The 18,975-nt window shown below is 46.7% G+C and overlaps 1 protein-coding gene across 1 annotated transcript; it reads left to right on the plus strand.

Annotated features, from left to right (window-relative positions):
- The first annotated feature begins 14,589 nt into the window (after positions 1 to 14,589).
- On the plus strand, positions 14,590 to 17,367 carry LOC129817026 (uncharacterized). Its single transcript, XM_055872013.1, has 3 exons — positions 14,590 to 15,036; positions 15,624 to 16,376; positions 17,172 to 17,367. Exons 1-3 carry the CDS (start codon positions 14,858 to 14,860, stop codon positions 17,365 to 17,367), a joined length of 1,128 nt encoding a protein of 375 aa, XP_055727988.1. The 5' UTR covers positions 14,590 to 14,857.
- The last annotated feature ends 1,608 nt before the right edge of the window (positions 17,368 to 18,975 follow it).

Raw genomic sequence — 18,975 nt, forward strand, 5'->3', positions numbered from 1 at the left:
ATCTAACGCACTTGCCGATTGCGCCAGAGAGACAGCTAAGAAAGCATTTGGCCACAAACAGTATGGAAGGAGGCTCAACTCGGCAGAAAATCTGTCTCCTTCCAGCAGGTGGCGTTTTTTCATTGTTACGCCTCACAAGCAAAGAGTTTTTGTAAGGATTATAATAATGGATCACAATAATGAGATGTATTTACCAATCCAAAGAAAGCATAGACATCCCGCCGTGCCGCTTTGTGGACAACGACTCCCATTGTTAGGGCGGAGAGATATGTACTGTATCTTGTCAGTACATCTATAATCTTTGGCACCATGTAGAAAAACTGCTACCTGAGCTATCACTGAGCTATCACTGAGCACTACCTGAGCTCTGCAGCTGTTTTTCAGTTGCTGTTCCTCATTCCTGCTCATAGAGAGCCACATGTTGTGTGTTCAGGTATGCTTGTATGGGTGCTGAATCAGGTATGTTAATGCTGGGACAGATTCTGATTGAGATAACAAGCAGCAGTAGTTCCGGTGTTTGGTTTTCATCACTGGTTATTTGGACAAATCACGATTTTGAAAGTATTAGCATCTTTCGAATTTCTGAAGTGGAAGGGGCAATCGGCCCGTAAAGAGAGAGTGTGGAGCTCCTCGTTCTGGGTCCGCTCCTCGTTCTAGCATTTCTGGATCCATTCCCTTAACACGTATGGACCCAGAACTTAATAGAGCAGCTGGGTTACACAATATTAGATCATTACAGCAGACGACTCCCACACAGAGATATACCTTGAAAAAAGACACACAAACGCACAGTCACACATAATTTTGACACTGCCATGAAACACCAGACCGAAGATGAGTCTCACACTATGCCCTTTCACTGCTCTTTATAACCAGCTCTTAGTATAGCTCAGCTCCTAACCTACTAGTGGGTGTGTGTGTGTGTGTGTGTGTGTGTGTGTGTGTGTGTGTGTGTGTGTGTGTGTGTGTGTGTGTGTGTGTGTGTGTGTGTGTGTGTGTGTGTGTGTGTGTGTGTGTGTGTGTGTGTGTGTGTCCACAGTGAACAAGTATTTGCAGTTAGAACAGCCTCGCCTGTAGCAAAATTAAGAATGCAGAGCAGGGTTATTTGTTTGCAGCTTGAAGCGTTTGGACTTCAACTAATTCACAATCAATGGGAGTTACAGCACAAGGATACAGACTCTGACACTGTGGCATCATGATGGAGACGCAAAGCCCTTTCTCATGATAGAGACTCAAAACCCTTTCTCATGATAGAGACTCAAAGGTGTTTATTAAAGAGACCATAGTCTGGTAGATAAGAATGCATGAGATACAGATGTAGGATCTTAATTTGAGACAGTTTGCTACAGCAGAAAAATAATCCTGCAGCAACAGTAAATGTGAATTATTATGTGGATTATAATTAATGGACATTTTTGTAAGGGCTGATACATTTTTCGTTAGGGCAAACCATGTCTGAAATTTCAAAGTGGCAAAGACAAACTTTAGAAGCCTTTTAAAACTCAAATACAAAACAATGTTGCATTTCCTGCTATGCAGGAAAACTCAGACAACAAAAGAGTGATCAAATTAAGATTAAAATAAAGATGCTGGAACCCAGGATATGTTTCTTAATGACCCCTTGTCTGTTTGTTGGGGAGAGAAAGAGGGAGATGGTTGAGGAGGGAGGAGGAAGGTGGGTATAAAAAGAAGGGGATATAAAGGGAGTGAAGGAGTGAGACTGGGGGAGCAGCAGTATTAACTCAAATGGGATAATGGTGTGACCAAACTCAGAAAATGGGAAACTGTCTTTCATCATCACTAAAGTGTCCTCTCCACAACCCTGCGGATAAAATTAACATGGCGGGGACTCCAAAGAAAAATTGTTTCAATTTACTTCTAAGTGGAGTAACATTGATTCTTGGTTTAACAGTAGGGCCTGGAGGCATCTCCCTCCCTCCCTCCCTCCCTCCCTCCCTCGCTCTCTCTCTCTCTCCCCCTCCCTCCGTCTCTCCCTCTCCCTCTCTCCCTCCCCCTCTCCCTAATTTTTCTGGTAGATCACTAAAGTGGAATGGCTCTCGTTTTTGCAAACTGTATGTAGCCTAATTAATTTATATTGGATTCAAGTTGTTCATCAAAACATGTTAAATTATTAAATCAGAATAGCTGGCATACAGTTTGATTTTCTGTCAGATCCCGGGCAAAAATTGTCTAATAAATATGTATGACATCATAAGACAATACTCCAGTTGTTTTTGATTATATCAGTTTACTATCTATTAAACATACCATTGAGGTTATACAACATTTAGTTTATTGGCTGCTTGTGCGTACATCAAGCCATATCACTATGACAGAAAGCCCTATGACTGTCTGTAGCCCACCATGCTGTCCTTTCCTGTGTTTAGGTATGTCCTCCAAGACTAGACCCTATAGGGTTGTGTGTGTAGTATGTAGCGTGTAACCTGTTGAGTGTAGCGTGACTGTGTTCCCCTAGGTACAGAGGTGAGAAGGTAACAGGGGTCACAGCTTCACACAAACATTCACACACACACACACACACACACACACACACACACACACACACACACACACACACACACACACACACACACACACACACACACACACACACACACACACACACACACAGCCTCCCGCAAGTTCACACTCAACTCGCTAGCTGGCGGCTGGTTGATGGCACTAGCTGGCGGCTGGTTGATGGCACTAGCTGGCGGCTGGTTGATGGCACGACGGGTTATGAAAGAGAGTTTCATAAACGTGATCTATATTGGTCACTAACAAACTCTGAAAGTCAGCATCGGTCTCCCAGTCAAGGTCATGATACAGTCAGAACAAGAGAACTGAAGGATCTTAAACCTTTTGCCAATAGGTGGCGCAATTAGCATTTTTTATTTCTGGGTGTCGCCAAATTAAACTGCCTCGTGCTCAATTCTTGATCGTACAATATGCATATTATTAATTCTATTGGATAGAAAACACTCTCTAGTTTCTATAGCCGTTGGAATTTTGTCTGTGGGTGACCCAGAACTCTTTCTACAGCGAAATCCATGACAGGTACTGCGATGGTCTGAGAGCGAAGCTCTGATTTCAGATCAGTTTTGAAAGTCTGTGTATATCCTATGGAATGACATGAACTGCACCCGCCTTCCCCTGGATGTCAGTAACCAAGGAGAAGTGGAATGGGCTTTCTGCGTAGCTCTCAGAGGTTATAAAAGGCCAAGGAGTGAGGGTAGCCCCCCTTTCGACTCTTGCCATTACGCAGAAGAGGACCTCGGGATGCCATTTTCAGAGGCTCGGTTATCAACGTGAAATGTATCTGTCTGTAATTTAATTCGATATAGGAGTTAGAAACATCATAACGTAGTTAATTTGAACCGTTTTATAGCAATTTAGATCCGTTTAGTGCGATTTTGAGGCATTGCTTTGTTATGCACTTTCAAGCACCGGGCACGTTTCGGGGTCCCGGTCGAACGTTAGTGGTCTTTTCGACAGACAGAGGACATCTTTCGACCAAAAGAAGATTAGACCCAAGAAAGGATGCATTGCCCAAGAATCTGATGGAAAATCACCTCATAGTAAGAAATATTTAATATGATAAATCGTTGTTCTGTCGAAATATTTTAAACGCATAATCCGCCATTTTGTTTGCTATAGCTTCGCTTGGCGAACCCTGTATTGCACAGTAAGGATAATTTTAGAAATGTAAATCAGCGATTGCATTAAGAACTCATTTGTCTTTCGATTCCTGTCAACCCTGTATTTTTTAGTCAAGTATATGATTAGCTTTCGATTAAACTAGATCACTATGAAAGATGGCGTCCGACATGTTCAGGCTTGATTTGCTACTATTTTCATTGTATAACCACGGTTTTTTATGGCTAAATATGCACATTTTCGAACAAACAATATATGTATGTTGTAATATGATGTTACAGGAGTGTCATCGGAAGAATTCTGAAAAGGTTAGTGAAAAAATTTATATCTTTTGGTGATGATAACGATATCGCTCCCTTTGGCTTGAATTCATGCTGGGGTGACGTTTGCACATGTGGTATGCTAACTTATCGATTTATTGTGTTTTCGCTGTAAAACGCTTAGAAAATCTGAAATGTTGTCTGAAATCACAAGATCTGTGTCTTTCCATTGCTATACTTTGTCTATTTTTATGAAATGTTTTATGATGAGTAAATTGGTCATACACGTTGCTCTCTGTAGTAATTCTAGTCGCTTTGGTGAGATTTGTGTTGGTGGCTGCAATGGCAAACTATGATTTATACCTGAAATATGCACATTTTTCTAACAAAACCTATCCTATACCATAAATATGTTATCAGACTGTCATCTGATGAGGTTTTTTCTTGGTTAGTGGCTATCAATATCTTAGTTTAGCCGAATTGGTGATAGCTACTGGTGTTGAGAAAAAATGGTGGACAAAGAAAAAGGGTGTCTTTTGCTAACATGGTTAGCTAATAGATTTACATATTTTGTCTTCCCTGTAAAACATTTTAAAAATCTGAAATGGTGACTTTATTCACAAGATCTGTATCTTTCATTAGGTGTCTTGGACTTGTGATTTAATGATATTTAGATGCTACTATTTAAATGTGACGCTATGCTAGCGATGCTAATCAGTGTGGGGGGGTGGGGGGGGATCCCGGATCCGGGTTTCTGAGGCAGTAAAAGTTAAGTAGCATGGGGTTAATTGTTATGAGCATAGTTGACCAGCCCGGCTATACAGTATCTGTGGTCTTCCAATGCAGAGCAGACAGCAAAGGCAAAGTGATGACTGGGAATGTACTGGGTGATGAATGGGTGTTGAATGGGTGTTGACTGAGTGATGACTTGATGCTGACTAGAAAATGACTGGAAGATGACTGGGTGCTGACTGGGTGATGACTGGGTGCTGACTGGGTGATGACTGGGTGATGACTGGGTATTGAATGGGAGTTGACTAGGTGATGACTGGATGCTGACTTGATGCTGACTAGAAAATGACTGGAAGATGACTGGGTGCTGACTGGGTGATGACTGGGTGCTGACTGGGTGATGACTGGGTGATGACTGGGTGCTGACTGGGTGATGACTGGGTGATGACTGCGTGATGACTGGGTGATGACTGCGTGATGACTGGGTGATGACTGGGTGATGACTGCGTGATGACTGGGTGATGACTGCGTAATGACTGGGTGCTGACTGGGTGATGACTGGGTGCTGACTGGGTGATGACTGGGTGATCATACACTGTTTACCAGGGGGCAGGGCTACCGACGTTAAGGTTAATCTGATGATGGTGCTGGCTAAAGCTAAAACTGGCGAGTGTAGAGAGTATAGGTGTCACGACTTCTGCCGAAGTCGTTGCCTCTCCTTGTTCGGGCGGTGTTCGGCGGTCGACGTCACCGGTCTTCTAGCCATCATCGATCCATTTTTCATTTTCCATTGCTTTTGTCTTGTCTTCCCACACACCTGTTTTCAATCCCATCCATTACCTCTTGTGCATTTAACCCTCTGTTTCCCCTCATGTCTTTGTCAGGGATTGTTTTATGTCAACTGTTGTTTATCGATGTATAGGTGTGCGACGGGTCCCCGTACCCATGTTGATTTTTACGTATGTACATTGTTCGTGTTTGGAGCATTGTTAAATGGACATTTATTAAAAGTCTCCATTACACTCAGTTTAACTCTCCTGCGCCTGACTTCCCTGCCACCTATACACACGGCTCTGACAATAGGGATATTGTTATCCACGTCGGCACCAACGATGTTAGAATGAGACAGTCAGAGGTCACCAAGAGCAACATAGCTTCAGCGTGTAAATCAGCTAGAAAGATGTGTCGGCATCGAGTAATTGTCTCTGGCCCCCTCCCAGTTAGGGGGAGTGACGAGCTCTACAGCAGAGTCTCACAACTCAATCGCTGGTTGAAAACTGTTTTCTGCCCCTCCCAAAAGATAGAATTTGTAGATAATTGGCCCTCTTTCTGGGCATCACCCACAAACAGGACCAAGCCTGACCTGCTGAGGAGTGACGGACTCCATCCTAGCTGGAGGGGTGCTCTCATCTTATCTACCAACATAGACAGGGCTCTAACTCCTCTAGCTCCACAATGAAATAGGGCGCAGGCCAGGCAGCAGGCTGTTAGCCAACCTGCCAGCTTAGTGGAGTCTGCCACTAGCATAGTCAGTGTAGTCAGCTCAGTCATCCCCATTGAGACTGTGTCTGTGCCTCGACCTAGGTTGGGCAAAACTAAACATGGCGGTGTTCGCCTTAGCAATCTCACTACGATAAAGACCTCCTCCATTCCTGCCATTATTGAAAGAGATCGTGATACCTCACATCTCAAAATAGGGCTACTTAAAGTTAGATCCCTCACTTCAAAGGCAGTTATAGTCAATGAACTAATCACTGATCATAATCTTGATGTGATTGGCCTGACAGAAACATGGCTTAAGCCTGATGAATTTACTGTGTTAAATGAGGCCTCACCTCCTGGTTACACTAGTGACCATATCCCCCGTGCATCCCGCAAAGGCGGAGGTGTTGCTAACATTTACGATAGCAAATTTCAATTTACAAAAAAAAAAATTAGGTTTTCGTCTTTTGAGCTTCTAGTCATGAAATCTATGCAGCCTACTCAATCACTTTTTATAGCTACTGTTTACAGGCCTCCTGGGCCATATACAGCGTTCCTCTCTGAGTTCCCTGAATTCCTATCGGACCTTGTAGTCATAGCAGATCATATTCTAATTTTTGGTGATTTTAATATTCATAAGGAGAAGTCCACAGACCCACTCCAAAAGGCTTTCGGAGCCATCATCGACTCAGTGGGTTTTGTCCAACATGTCTCTGGACCTACTCACTGACACAGTCATACTCTGGACCTAGTTTTGTCCCATGGAATAAATGTTGTAGATCTTAATGTTTTTCCTCATAATCCTGGACTATCGGACCACCATTTATTACGTTTGCAATCGCAACAAATAATCTGCTCAGACCCCAACCAAGGAGCATCAAAAGTTGTGCTATAAATTCTCAGACAACACAAAAATTCCTTGATGCCCTTCCAGACTCCTTCTGCCTACCCAAGGACGTCAGAGGACAAAAATCAGTTAACCACCTAACTGAGGAACTCAATTTAACCTTGCGCAATACCCTAGATGCAGTTGCACCCCCAAAAAACGAAAAACATTTGTCATAAGAAACTAGCTCCCTGGTATACAGAAAATACCCGAGCTCTGAAGCAAGCTTCCAGAAAATTGGAACGGAAATTGCGCCACACCAAACTGGAAGTCTTCCGACTAGCTTGGAAAGACAGTACCGTGCAGTATCGAAGAGCCCTCACTGCTGCTCGATCATCCTACTTTTCCAACTTAATTGAGGAAAATAAGAACAACCCAAAATGTATTTTTGATACTGTTGCAAAGCTAACTAAAAAGCAGCATTCCCCAAGAGAGGATGGCTTTCACTTCAGCAGTAATAAATTCATGAACTTCTTTGAGGAAAAGATCATGATCATTAGAAAGCAAATTTCGGACTCCTCTTTAAATCTGCGTATTCCTCCAGGGCTTAGCTGTCCTGGATCTGCACAGCTCTGCCAGGGCCTGGGATCGGGAGAGACACTTAAGTGTTTTAGTACTATATCTCTTGACACAATGATGAAAATAATCATGGCCTCTAAACCTTCAAGCTGCATACTGGATCCTATTCCAACTAAACTACTGAAAGAGTGTCAGAGCTACTAGGAGTACTGGGTGGATGGAGTCAAACGCAGAGAGCAAAGTTAAGGAACGTGGATTTATTTCCAATGCACAGGGAAAATCATGCCCTAAAACATACGGGCGCATGAGAAAAGTCCAATAACACCGGACTAAACTGTTCCGAGGAAAATAACAAAATCCACTACACGATCCTACACCAACATAACAGAAAGTAAGCCCGCACAACAGCCAGCGGGCTACCTAACCTTATATAGCCTACCCACCAAACTAAACTCAAAACAGGTGCACCCAATCAGCCTAAATTAACAGAAACCAAAAGGAAAGAAACGATGGCAGCTAGTAGGCCGGTGACGACGACCGCCGAGCCCCGCCCGAACAGGAAGAGGCACCATCCTCGGCGGGATTCGTGACAGTACCCCCCCTCTGACGCGCGGCTACCGCAGCGCGCCGACCCCGGCCTCGAGGACGACCCGGAGGGCGAGGCGCAGGACAATCCGGGTGGCGACGGTGGAAATCAGCCAAGAGGGAAGGATCTAAAATATCCTTCCCCGGTACCCAGCACCTCTCCTCCGGACCGTACCCCTCCCAGTCAACGAGGTACTGCAGGCCCCTCACCCGGCGTCTCGAGTCCAGAATAGCTCGTACAGCGTACGCCGGGGACCCCTCGATATCCAGAGGGGGCGGAGGGACCTCCGGCACCTCACCTTCCTGAAGGGGACCAGCTACCACCGGCCTGAGGAGAGACACATGAAACGAGGGGTTAATACGATAGTAAGAAGGGAGTTGTAATCTATAACACACCTCGTTTATCCTCCTCAGGACTTTAAATGGCCCCACACACTGCGGCCCCAGCTTCCGGCAGGGCAGGCGGAGGGGCAGGTTTCAGGTCGAGAGCCAGACCCTGTCCCCTGGTGCGAACACAGGGGCCTCACTGCGGTGGCGGGCAGCGCTCCTCTTCTGACGCTCACTGGCCTGCCTGAGAGAGGCCTGGACTGCCCGCCAGGTCTCTCTAGAGCGCTGGACCCACTCCTCCACCGCAGGAGCTTCGGTCTGGCTCTGATGCCACGGAGCCAGGACCGGCTGGTACCCCAATACGCACTCAAATGGCGACATGTTAGTTGAGGAGTGGCGGAGTGAATTCTGGGCCAACTCTGCCCACGGAACGTACCTTGCCCATTCTCCAGGCCGGTCCTGGCAATACGACCTCAGAAACCTACCCACTTCCTGGTTCACTCTTTCCACCTGCCCATTACTTTCAGGGTGATACCCAGAGGTAAGGCTGACCGAGACCCCCAGACGCTCCATAAACGCCCTCCATACCCGGGACGTGAACTGGGGACCTCGATCAGATACGATGTCCTCCGGCACCCCGTAGTGCCGGAAGACGTGGGTAAAAAGAGCCTCCGCAGTCTGTAGGGCCGTAGGGAGACCAGGCAATGGAAGGAAACGACAGGACTTAGAAAACCGATCCACAACGACCAAAACGGTAGTGTTCCCCTGAGAGGGAGGAAGATCAGTCAGGAAATCTACCGATAAATGAGACCATGGCCGTTGTGGAACCGGGAGGGGTTGTAACTTCCCTCTCGGTAGGTGCCTAGGAGCCTTACTCTGTGCGCATACCGAGCAGGAAGAGACATAGAGTCTCACGTCCTTAGCCAAGGTGGGCCACCAGTATTTCCTCCTAAGATCTCGCACTGTTCTCTCAATCCCCGGATGACCCGAAGAAGGTAGTGTATGAGCCCACCGAATCAAACGATCACGAACACCAAGCGGTACGTACCTAAGGCCAGTTGGACACTGGGATGGCACAGGTTCTACCCTTAACGCCCGCTCGATGTCCGCGTCCACCTCCCATACCACCGGGGCCACCAGACACGAGGCTGGAAGGATGGGAGTCGGATCGATGGACCGGTCATCCGTGTCATAAAGACGTGACAGCGCGTCGGCCTTGGTGTTAAGGGAACCTGGTCGGTAAGAGATCTTAAATCTAAAACGAGTAAAGAACATGGCCCACCTAGCCTGACGTGGACTCAGTCTCTTCGCCTCTCGGATATACTCCAGATTTCGGTGGTCAGTCCAGATGAGAAAAGGATATTTGGCCCCCTCAAGCCAGTGTCTCCACACTTTCAGGGCCTTTACCATAGCTAGTAACTCCCGATCCCCCACATCATAGTTCCGCTCCGCCGGCTCCAGCTTCTTAGAAAAGAAAGCACAGGGACGGAGCTTCGGTGGCCCGCCCGAGCGCTGGGATAGCACGGCTCCAACACCAGCCTCAGACGCATCCACCTCCACTATGAACGCTAACGAAGGGTCCGGATGCGCCAACACGGGAGCCTCAGTAAACCTTGCCTTCAACTGGTTGAAGGCTCCATCTGCCTCAGCCAACCACCGTAAACGCACCGGCCCCCCCTTTAGCAGTGAGGTAATGGGTGCCGCCACTTGACCAAAACCCCGGATAAACCTCCGGTAGTAATTGGCAAACCCTAAAAACCGCTGCACCTCCTTTACCGTGGTTGGAGTCGGCCAATTACGCACGGCGTTTACGCGGTCACACTCCATCCTCACCCCCGAGGTGGAAATGCGATAACCCAGGAAGGAAACGGCTGGTTTGGAGAACACACATTTCTCAGCCTTGACGTATAGGTCATGCTCCAGCAGTCGCCCAAGCACCCTGCGCACCAGGGAGACATGCGCGGCGCGGGTGGCAGAATAGATCAAGATGTCATCAATATATACTACCACACCCAGCCCCTGCAAGTCTCTGAGAATCTCATCTACAAAGGATTGGAAAACGGCTGGAGCATTCTTCAACCCATACGGCATGACGAGGTACTCATAGTGGCCTGATGTGGTACTAAACGCTGTTTTCCACTCGTCTCCTCCCCGAATACGCACCAGATTATACGCGCTCCTGAGGTCCAGTTTTGTGAAAAAACGCGCTCCGTGGAATGATTCCATCGCCGTAGCGATCAGAGGTAGTGGATAACTAAATCCCACTGTGATTGAATTTAGACCTCGATAATCAATGCACGGACGCAGTCCTCCCTCCTTTTTTCTCACAAAAAAGAAACTCGAGGAGGCGGGTGACATGGAGGGCCGAATGAACCCCTGTCCCAGAGCTTCCGTGACATATGTCTCCATAGCCAACGTCTCCTCCTGTGACAAAGGGTACACGTGACTCCTGGGAAGTGCAGCGTTCTCCTGGAGGTTTATCACGCAATCCCACCGTCGATGAGGTGGTAATTTAGTCGCTTCCTTCTTACTAAAAGCGATAGCCAAATCGGCATATTCTGGGGGAATGCGCACAGTGGAAACCTGGTCTGGACTCTCCACCGATGTGGCACCGATGGAAACTCCCACACACCTACCTGAACACTCATCTGACCACCCCTGAAGAGCTCCCTGTCGCCAGGAAATGAGGGGATTGTGAATGGCTAGCCAGGGAATCCCCAACACCACTGGAAAACCAGGTGAATCAATAAGGTAAAAACTGATCTGCTCCCTATGATCCCCCTGGGTTACCATGTCCAGCGGAATCGTGGCCTCCCTGACCAGTCCTGACCCTAACGGTCGGCTATCTAGGGAGTGCACGGGAAAAGGTGGGTCTATCTGCACCAGCGGAACACCCAACCTACGGGCGAGTCCGCGATCCATAAAACTCCCAGCTGCGCCTGAGTCGACTAGCGCCTTATGCTGTAGAGAGGGAAAAAACGCAGGGAAAAAAATAACCAAAAACATATGACCAACAGGGAGCTCTGGGTGAGTCTTGTGCCTACTCACCTGAGGTGGCCGAGGAGTATTCCGCCTGCCATCCCGACTCCCAGATGGACTCCTCCAGCACCGGTCCGAAGTGTGTCCTCTCCGGCCACAGTAGGTGCAGGAAGAGCCACCTCCTCCGGTCCCCCTAGATGCAGCTCCTCCCAACTCCATCTGAGTTGGAGCGGGAGAGCTGGGAGGTGGAATGGACAGGACCCCCTCTGAACGCCCGCGGGCAGCTAGCAGGTTATCCAGTCGAATCGACATGTCGATCAGTTCATCTAGAGATAGTGTGGTGTCCCGACAAGCTAGCTCCCGACGGACGTCCTCCCGAAGGCTACAACGGTAATGGTCTATTAAGGCCCTGTCATTCCACCCCGCACCAGCAGCCAAGGTCCGGAACTCTAAAGCGAACTCCTGGGCGCTCCTCGTCTCCTGTCTCAGGTGGAACAGACGCTCACCCGCCGCTCGGCCCTCTGGTGGGTGGTCGAACACAGCCCGAAACCGGCGGGTGAACTCTGCATAATGGTCCCGAGCTGAGTCTGGGCTGTTCCATACCGCGTTGGCCCAGTCCAGGGCTCTCCCCGACAAACAGGAGACAAGGAGGCTTACACTCTCTTCCTCCGAGGGAGTCGGACGCACGGTAGCCAGGTATAGCTCAAGCTGGAGCAAAAACCCCTGGCAACCAGCCGCTGCTCCATCGTACTCCCTCGGGGGGGTGAGACGCAATGAGCTGGTCCCAGCCGATGACCCTGTGGGAGTGGGTTGTGTCGTCTGCAGGGGAGCTGTAGGGGGCGTCGGGAGACCACTCCTCTCCCATCGTTCCATCCTCTCCATCATCTGGTCCATCGCTGATCCGATACGCTGAAGTACAGCTGTATGATGCTGGACACGCTCCTCCATAGTTGGGAGAGGGGTGGTCGTGGCTCCTGCTGACTCCATAGGTGGTGCGGGCTTCTGTCAGAGCTACTAGGAGTACTGGGTGGATGGAGTCAAACGCAGAGAGCAAAGTTAAGGAACGTGGATTTATTTCCAATGCACAGGGAAAATCATGCCCTAAAACATACGGGCGCATGAGAAAAGTCCAATAACACCGGACTAAACTGTTCCGAGGAAAATAACAAAATCCACTACACGATCCTACACCAACATAACAGAAAGTAAGCCCGCACAACAGCCAGCGGGCTACCTAACCTTATATAGCCTACCCACCAAACTAAACTCAAAACAGGTGCACCCAATCAGCCTAAATTAACAGAAACCAAAAGGAAAGAAACGATGGCAGCTAGTAGGCCGGTGACGACGACCGCCGAGCCCCGCCCGAACAGGAAGAGGCACCATCCTCGGCGGGATTCGTGACAAAGAGCTGCTTCATGTGCTTGGCCATCCTATGTTGAACATAATAAACGGCTCTCTATCCACCGGATGTGTACCAAACTTACTAAAAGTGGCAGTAATAAAGCCTCTCTTGAAAAAGCCAAACCTTGACCCGGAAAATATAAAAAACTATCGGACTATATCGAATCTTCCATTCCTCGCAAAAATTTTAGAAAAGCTGTTGCGCAGCAACTCACTGCCTTCCTGAAGACAAACAATGTATACGAAATGCTTCAGTCTGGTTTTAGACCCCATCATAGCACTGAGACTGCACTTGTGAAGTTGGTAAATTACCTTTTAATGGCGTCAGACCGAGGCTCTGCATCTGTCCTCGTGCTACTAGACCTTAGTGCTGCCTTTGACACCATCGATCACCACATTCTTTTGGAGAGACTGGAAACCCAAATTGGTCTACACGGACAAGTTCTGGCCTGGTCTAGATCTTATCTGTCGGAAAGATATCAGTTGGTCTCTGTGAATGGTTTGTCCTCTGACAAATCAACTGTACATTTCGGTGTTCCTCAAGGTTTCGTTTTAGGACCACTATTGTTTTCACTATATATTTTACCTCTTGGGGATGTTATTCGAAAACATAATGTTACCTTTCACTGCTATGCGGATGACACACAGCTGTACATTTCAATGAAACATGGTGAAGCCCCAAAATTGCCCTCGCTAGAAGCCTGTGTTTCAGACATAAGGAAGTGGATGGCTGAAAACGTTCTACTTTTAAACTCGGACAAAACAGAGATGCTTGTTCTAGGTCCCAAGAAACAAAGAGATCTTCTGTTAAATCTGACAATTAATCTTGATGGTTGTAAAGTCGTCTCAAATAAAACTGTGAAGGACCTCGGTGTTACTCTTGACCCTGATCTCTCTTTTGACGAGCATATCAAGACTGTTTCAAGGACAGCTTTTTTCCATCTACGTAACATTGCAAAAATCTGAAATTTTCTGTCCAAAAATGATGCAGAAAAATTAATCCATGCATTTGTTACTTCTAGGTTAGACTACTGCAATGCTCTACTTTCCGGCTACCCGGATAAAGCACTAAATAAACTTCAGTTAGTGCTAAATACGGCTGCTAGAATCCTGACTAGAACCAAGAAATTTGATCATATTACTCCAGTGCTAGCTTCCCTACACTGGCTTCCTGTTAACCTGTCTAGGATCAGCGTGGCGCTAGCGGGACGTTTGACAAGAAAAAAAAAAAAAATGGCGGAATGTCATAATTATAAATATTTAGCTTTAATTAAATCAGAAGTGTTATACACAATATCAAATCTATACCTCTTGTTAATCTTGCCAATATGTCCGATTTCGAAAAGCTTCACTACAAAAGCGATTATCGATCAGTAAACAACACATTAGGTACAGTTACAACAAAGTACATTAGTCACAAAAGTCATAAATAGCAATGCAAAGCATCAATTACCTTAGGAAATTTTCTTCTTTTGGCAATCCTAAAGGTCACGACGAAACAATCAAGTGGCTTTTTGATCGATATAATCCATTTTTATAGCCTAAAACTAAACATTTTGTGAACGGCTTGTGTGGAAAATTCAGCGTCCATCAACTTTGGACGTAACATTCATTGTAATTACTCACTCTAAAGGGACGTTTATCAAGTCAAGTTCGGTTTCATTAGAATCCTGTTTGTTAGTAATACAACCAAACTTCGTGGTTCTTTTTCCGGGACATATTGACCGAAGAAATTCGATCTGAACACACCTACCAGCTACGTCATTACGTGCCAATCGATTGGCCTGTTCGTCTTTGATTGACTGTATCTCGGTCCAATGACCACTGATCTTTTTGAAATCTAGCTGGATAGATAGCCAATGAGCAGAGGTAAATAGGGATATCAAATGGTTCTACCCGGAAATAATAGGCATCTTTGTAAAGCCATGCGTGTTCGCAGCTATTCCCCATTGAAAATCAGAAAGTAAGGAGCTCACCGTTTTACGCGCCGCGAAAGTTTGTTTTGGAGCATTTTCAAGGATCAATTATGGCAAATAAATCAGCCAAATCAACGACCAAGACGAAGTACACAGATGTGCAAGATATAATTAGTGAAATTGACCGTGAAAGTGAAAATGAGCATCTAATTGATTCCAGCGAGGTTGAATCCGTTGATTCTGAATTCGAAGACATGTTTCTACACGGTGAAGACCCAGTTTTGGATCGGTGAGTAACGTTGTTTGGAATTAGTAATATCATATATAATTCATTTGAGTTGTTTGATATATTTGTATTTTATTTGCCTTATATAAAAATATGACTAGGGCATGAAATAAAGGCACATTGTGTATTTCTAATAGGTGCTAATTACACACACACATACTGCAGTAGCCATAAGCTCACCATGGTCACAAATTGTGTATTTCTAATAGGTGCTAATTACACACACACATACTGCAATAGGCAAAAGCTCACCATGGTCACAAATTGTGTATTTCTAATAGGTGCTAATTACACACACACATACTGCAATAGGCAAAAGCTCACCATGGTCACAAATTGTGTATTTCTAATAGGTGCTAATTACACACACACATACTGCAGTAGCCATAAGCTCACCATGGTCACAAATTGTGTATTTCTAATAGGTGCTAATTACACACACACATACTGCAGTAGCCATAAGCTCACCATGGTCACAAATTGTGTATTTCTAATAGGTGCTAATTACACACACACATACTGCAGTAGCCATAAGCTCACCATGGTCACAAATTGTGCATTTCTAATAGGTGTCTGTCTTTATTTCACAGTCGCAGCGATTCTGATTGGGAGCCAAGCTGCAAATCCCCCACTGAAGCTGGTCCATCCAGCTGGACCCCTGCTGTATCCGGCACCACACCTACTCCCGCCCGGCCATCAAGGGGTGGTAAGCCGGCGTCAAGGAAGCGGAGGAAGGGCAGCGTGGAACCGTCCAGCGTGGAACCTGCCAGAGCGGAGGAGGACCGTTGGCACACTGTTCTTGAGGAGGATGTGGCCCCACCAACTCCACTTTTCCGCCCAAAACGCCCAGTAGGCCCTCAATTGGACCTGACTTCCAAATACACCCCCATGCAACTTTTCCAGTTGTTCTTCACCTCGGCAGTTCTTGATACCCTGGTGATGAACACTAATAGATATGGGGCAAAGAAGCAGGAGAAATGGAAGGACATTTCCATTTCAGAACTGTTTTGCTACCTGTCCATGGTCATTTACATGGGGGTGGGGAAGCTGAAGAACCTTAAACACTACTGGAAAACTGCACCACTCTATCAACTGCCTTTCCCCTCAACGGTCATGTCTTGTACTAGGTTTCTGACAATTTCGCGGGCACTTCACATTAGTGACCCAGAGGTTGATAAGGACAACGAGGCGAAACGAGGCACAGCAGGGTTTGATAAGCTCTGCAAGATCAAACCTCTCTACCACGATATCGTTGAGGCATGCAAGACATATTTTCAGCCCGCCCAGAACCTTTCCATAGATGAGAGAATGGTAGCCTCAAAGGCCAGAATTGGCCTAAAACAGTACATGCGCAACAAACCCACAAAATGGGGTTACAAGCTGTTTGTTTTGGCCGATTCTGCGTGTGCATACACGTGCAATTTTTTTGTCTATGAGGGGAAGAACACTTGTGCGAGCGGTAAGGGACTCAGTTATGATTCTGTGATGCAGTTATTAGATTTCCAGCTGCTGGGGAAGGGCTACAAACTATTTGTAGACAACTTCTACACAAGCCCTACCCTGTTCACAGACCTGAGGAAGCTGGAGATGTGGGCCTGTGGCACCATTCGGACCAACCGAGTGGGTTTTCCAAAAACCAGGGTAAATGACATGCCTAAGCGGGCTGAGCGGGGTACCATGAGATGGATCCGTGAAGATGGCCTGCTGTTTGTGAAGTGGATGGACACTCGCGAAGTGGTGATGTGTTCCACTATTCACAAGTCGTTCGGTGGGGATCACGTTGTTCGCCGTTTGAAAGGTCCTACAGGCGCTTGGACTGCCAGAAATGTCCCCATTCCAGATGCTGTGAGGGATTACAACAAGAGCATGGGGGGTGTAGACCTATCCGATGCACTGATAGGATATTATAACGTCCTTCATAAAACCATGAAGTGGTACAAAACACTATTCTATCATTTCATTGACATTGCTGTGGTGAATTCCTTCATCCTCCAGAAGGAAATGGCCAAGAGCTGTGGACAGCCCCCCATCTCACAACTAGCCTTCAGGGAGCAGCTCATCCAGGAGCTTGCTAACTACAGCAAGAACACTGTAGCACCTTCTGTCCCCTCTACCTCTGTCCCTTCTGCTCCAACCAGCGGCACGCACATGCTGGATTTCATCATTGCAGGCAGGGATGTGCCTCGGGGGAAAAGGGGCACAGTAGGGCGGCTTCGTTGTGCCCTGTGCCACAAGAAGTCCCCTGTCACCAGCAACACCTGTGCTGTGACCCTCTGTTTCACACCAGAGAGAAACTGCTATGGGATATGGCATCGGGAGCGCAACATTGTGTAGAGGACAGAGTCTTCACATGATTGAACATTTGAAGTGTAAATAGTTCCCCTTGTTATTATTATTATTTTTTTAAATATTCATTTTTTTCCTTGAATTTTTCAAATATATATTTTTGGGGGTATGTTACAATAATTGTTTTGTATTTTGTATATAGGTTTTGTATCATTGTATCATTGTACCAATTCGGCCACTTGGGTACATTTGGGAAACTTGTGAGGGACACCTGGTTGACCTCATGCTCAATGGCATGTACCTCACTCATTCCTGAATGTATCCATCTGAAATTTTGGTAAAATACTGTTGCCTACCTATGTTCTCATTTGAAATGATCCCCAGTATCATAACTGAATGTTTGGCCTTTCTTGTTGATTTTTAAAGATGCAACATCAGTAAAAGAACAAAAAATGTCTGTTGATTTCCTTGTATTTTCTTCTACCAGATCTATTGTGTTATATTCTCCTACATTCAATTCACATTTACACAAACTTCAGAATGTTTCCTTTCAAATGATACCAAGAATATGCATATCCTTCCTTCTAGGCCTGAGCTGCAAGCAGTTAGATTAGGGTATGTTTTCAGGCGGAAATTGAGAAAAAGGGGGGTCATCCCCAACTTAAGGCAAGGGCTGATTTCAAGGTTTTACTGTTAACCTATAAAGCGTTACATGGGCTTGCTCCTACCTATCTTTCCGAGTTGGTCCTGCCGTACATAGCTACACGTACGCTACGGTCACAAGACGCTGGCCTCCTAATTGTCCCTAGAATTTCTAAGCAAACAGCTGGAAGCTGGGCTTTCTCCTATAGATCTCCATTTTTATGGAACGGTCTGCCTACCCATGTGAGAGACGCAGACTCGGTCTCAACCTTTAAGTGTTTACTGAAGACTTATATCTTCAGTAGGTCATATGATTGAGTGTAGTCAGCCCAGGAGTGTGAAGGTGAACGGAAAGGCTCTGGAGCAACGAACTGCCCTTGCTGTCTCTGCCTGGCCGGTTCCCCTCTCTCCACTGGGATTCTCTGCCTCTAACCCTATTACAGGGGCTGAGTCACTGGCTTACTGGTGCTCTTTCATGCCGTCCCTAGGAGGGGTGCGTCACTTGAGTGGGTTGAGTTACTGACGTGATCTTCCTGTCTGGGTTGGCGCCCCCCCCTTGGTTTGTGCTGTGGTGGAGATCTTTGTGGGCTATACTCGGCCTTGTCTCAGGATTGTAAGTTGGTGGTTGAAGATATCCCTCTAGTGGTGCGGGGGCTGTGCTTTGGCAAAGTGGGTGGGGTTATATCCTTCCTGTTTGGCCCTGTCCGCGGGTATCATCGGATGGGGCCACAGTGTCTCCTGACCCCTCCTGTCTCAGCCTCCAGTATTTATGCTGCAGTAGTTTATTTGTCGGGGGGCTAGGGTCAGTTGGTTATATCTGGAGTACTTCTCCTGTCTTATCCAGTGTCCTGTGTGAATTTAAGTATGCTCTCTCTAATTCTCTCCTTCTCTCTTTCTTTCTCTCTCTTGGAGGACCTGAGCCCTAGGACCATACGTCAGGACTACCGGGCATGATGACTCCTTGCTGTCCCCAGTCCACCTGGCCTTGCTGCTATTCCAGTTTCAACTGTTCTG

This window comes from Salvelinus fontinalis, chromosome 19 (assembly GCF_029448725.1).
Source record: "Salvelinus fontinalis isolate EN_2023a chromosome 19, ASM2944872v1, whole genome shotgun sequence".
NCBI classification, from domain to species: domain Eukaryota; kingdom Metazoa; phylum Chordata; class Actinopteri; order Salmoniformes; family Salmonidae; genus Salvelinus; species Salvelinus fontinalis.

Excerpts from the sequence above, each read along its gene's own strand:
- LOC129817026 (XM_055872013.1), top strand. The coding sequence starts at position 14,858 with ATGGCAAATAAATCAGCCAAATCAACGACCAAGACGAAGTACACAGAT. Across the intron at positions 15,037-15,623 it reads GAAGACCCAGTTTTGGATCG|TCGCAGCGATTCTGATTGGG; the intron begins GTGAGTAACGTT and ends TTTATTTCACAG. Across the intron at positions 16,377-17,171 it reads GCCAGAATTGGCCTAAAACA|CGGCACGCACATGCTGGATT; the intron begins GTACATGCGCAA and ends TGCTCCAACCAG.